General features: G+C 31.3%; 1 protein-coding gene across 1 annotated transcript; it reads left to right on the top strand.

Annotated features, from left to right (window-relative positions):
• Nucleotides 1-1070: 1070 nt before the first annotated feature.
• Nucleotides 1071-3471, top strand: LOC134683063 (protein FAM72A-like). The gene is made up of 4 exons (XM_063542109.1): nucleotides 1071-1315; nucleotides 1823-1900; nucleotides 2630-2754; nucleotides 3081-3471. Exons 1-4 carry the CDS (start codon nucleotides 1137-1139, stop codon nucleotides 3167-3169), a joined length of 471 nt encoding a protein of 156 aa, XP_063398179.1. The 5' UTR covers nucleotides 1071-1136; the 3' UTR covers nucleotides 3170-3471.

Here is a 3471-nt window from a genome sequence, read left to right as displayed (position 1 = left end):
AATTCCTAATTTCACCTATTTACTGTAACATATATATATAAAACACTAAATGGCTGTGCTGATCAGTATAATAAAACACCTAATTACTGGTTTTGCGGGTAATAGCAAGTTTGTTGTCCCTTCAAATACCAACTATTGCTCTCGGCTTTGCCTCGAGCAATAGTTGGTACCTCAGGGACAACAAACTTGCTATTACCCTCACACCCAGTCAATAGGTGTATAATATTGTAAATAAATGTTTCTCAATTTTTTTTCTGTTAATAAAAAATCACTTATTTGTCGCTAAAATCGTTTTCTTTTGCATATTCTTAAAATATATACATAGGTCAACATATTTAAATACACACAAAACGTCCACAGTATTTATCAACAGATGGACTGTTTACTGAAAAAGCAAAATGTACGAAAAACGTCACCGTGCGTCGTCATCAAAACGTCATCTTTTTAAAATTAGCAAAAACAATATATTATAAGTATCCATTTCGTAAAATATGAAGAGAAAGCATGGACTAATATCCAATTGTTCAAAATATTTGAAAAAATTAAACAAAAGCTCGGTTATTAGACTTTTGACGATGTGAATTTAAGCATAGATGCAGTTTGGGTACTCCTCGTTACAGAATCATGGATAGTTTGGAGGTTGATTCAAACCCATTTTTGTATGACTCAATATGGATTAAAAATCAAATTGGTGTACCTATACAATAAAGAAGGATAGGGCTACAAAATTAACACAGTATGAACATTTTTTTCTTGATCATAAAAAAACGTAGGTGGAAAAACTGTCAAAATAGGTGCAATTTGGGTTAGATCTATTTGGAATAGGTAATTTTAATTAAAAAAAATGTGTTCTTGTCGCTTTTTGACGCTTCTTGTTGCTAATTAGTGAGACCGCAATTTGCCCCCTCAAAAATTATAGAATTAAATATTCCCACTAAAAATAAATTGTCCGCAGTGCCTATAAGTCCTTTCCGTAACTAATATTGGGTCTTGTTACAGATAGAGTTCAATTGTTTTAGGCTGTTCTCAATATGCCCAATTAAATTCCTACTACCAAAAGCAAGAAATGCGTTAGCCTATCAGAAGCTTCGTTACAAAGGTAAACAAGGACATTTTGACAAGTGGTCACGTTCGTTATGGAATCTGACGATAATTTTAAAAAGCAAACAGACATAGGGCCCCAATATTCCAATGAACCTGTTTTTACTTTACAATGTAATCAATGTGAATCAACTGTGTGTAGAAGAGGAATGAGTGCTGTACTATTAGCGAATGCTGAGGTCCAACTTTTTTCAACTGACTGTCCTGAAATCTGGTAATGACTGGAGAAAACTAAATCTTTTTTTTTTTATCAAACTTGTCCAGTCACACAAAATAACATTTGACATAACATAAGACAACATGTGTAAAACAGCATAGCACCTTGAGAAATCATTGTTTAAAGCATGATAAGCACAAAAGCTAGTCCTCTATATATAGACCAATATAGAGCTGTTTTTTTTTATGAATGAATCAAACTGGTTTATCTATTAAAAGAACAATCGGCATAAACGACATCACCGAGCAATCTGCCAATTAGGTGTTGATAACGTAAGCGCTGTAACATACACAAACATGTAGGAAATAAAGAAGAAAATGCATTTAAATTTATCACTAATTTAGAAAAAATGCCAGTTGTGAAAATTAAGTAAAGTTCCATCAGATACACATCTCATGCATACTGATTGATATGAGAGAATTCATGCTTATGAGATATCAACATTTTTCATTTAACTTTGAAAAAGAGACCTTGATCAACTACTGAATGTTATATATTTTTCAGTGATGTTGCCACAACAACCAACTTGTTCCTTGCAGAGAATTGTGATTGTTGGTTAGTGAACATGGCATGTATTAATTGGTAAGTATTTGTGTTTGTACATTTGGAAATTCATTTTCATGTGTACATTAATTCACAAACTTTATACAGCTGTATGTACAGTATATAGGACTATAGGTCATGTAGGTATTCAGATATTGGTTCTCATTGGTAAAAAGATTGATTTGTCTTGTTACTACATAAATTTATACGATGAAACAAAAACAACAACCTAAATCATACTGGAAGTATGATTCAGGTTGTTTTTATTTTCATTATATTTATGGATATGTAGTTTTATTGTCTGTAACAGTCGTACTAATTTTCTATTCTAGTGAAACATAGGAAAGTACTATAAGTAGATAATTTTTTCAGCTTTTTTTTTTTGAAGAAAACACAATTGTGTTGATAAAAACCATTACTTTGTGATTCTAAACATTTATCTAATATCCTGTGACAAACAACACATAAAAAAAATGTGACGTACAGGTACATGAAGTAGAAATTGAAGGCCTGTTGGTGACCTTCTGCTGTTGTCTGCTATATGGTCAGGTTGTTGTCTCTTTGGCACATTCCCCATTTCCATTCTTAATTTTAAGTAAAACAAAAGAAGAGAAATAAGCTTAAACTTACATGTACTTTGTGGTATATAAGTTTTGAAGTTGATTTATGTGGGGAAACAAGCTTAAAAAGCATGTAAAACTGAATATGATAAATCATGCATCAAAAAACAATTAATTAAATGTGACCTATAATTTTTTTTTTTTTCAGTGGGAATTGCCTTGGTTACAACGTCAGAGTTCCATGTCGTGATTGTCTTTCATCTTCCAATAATGGACATTTATGGATGTTCTATGTAGGTGCTGTTTCCTCATATGAACGATTGAATTATAAAGGTTTGTAAAAACATTTGCCTGAAAAATGATATTTGTACACATTAACATGTAAATGCTTAAACTAGTATACATACTTAAGTGAAATAGCTACCAAAAAGACTAAACATAAACCCATAAAACTGAAGATAAGCATATAGTCTTCATCAAAAGACAAGTACCTGTATGATATGCTAAACTCTTTGTGGTCCTCATGAGCTGTAGTAAGTTTAATATGCTGTAACCAATTTAATTTTCGCAGAAATTTTATTGTGCATATTCTTTCTAGAAACTGAAGTGATAAAATTTGCAGAATACTTTAAAAAGAAATTGTTTGTTTTTCTTTGCAGGGGAAGAAGTTCTTTTGTGGGGCAATTTAAATGAAGATGAAAAGAAATTTGAACAGTTTTTGAAAGATCAAGATATATGTTGCAGATGATAGATCAAAGATAGAAACAAATAATTAGGGATGCAAATAGAAGAAACTAAACAGTGGCCATAATTTAAAATTGTATTCTCTTGCCAGCTGATTAGTTCAATTATTGAATGGACGTAATAAACATATTCAAAATTATTGATCCCTGCATTTCCAAGATTAACCTCCCACCTTGATATGTCTATTTTTACACTTGCCATTTGATCTGAAGATTCTATCTATAGTTATTGTCTGAGCCAGGATGCTTTTTTTTTCAAATATTTGGAGATGGTATATTGGAGAATGAAATACACAACTGACATTTT

The sequence above is a fragment of the Mytilus trossulus genome, chromosome 1 (genome assembly GCF_036588685.1).
Source record: "Mytilus trossulus isolate FHL-02 chromosome 1, PNRI_Mtr1.1.1.hap1, whole genome shotgun sequence".
Taxonomy (NCBI): domain Eukaryota; kingdom Metazoa; phylum Mollusca; class Bivalvia; order Mytilida; family Mytilidae; genus Mytilus; species Mytilus trossulus.
This window is presented reverse-complemented; position numbering and strand designations above follow the sequence as displayed.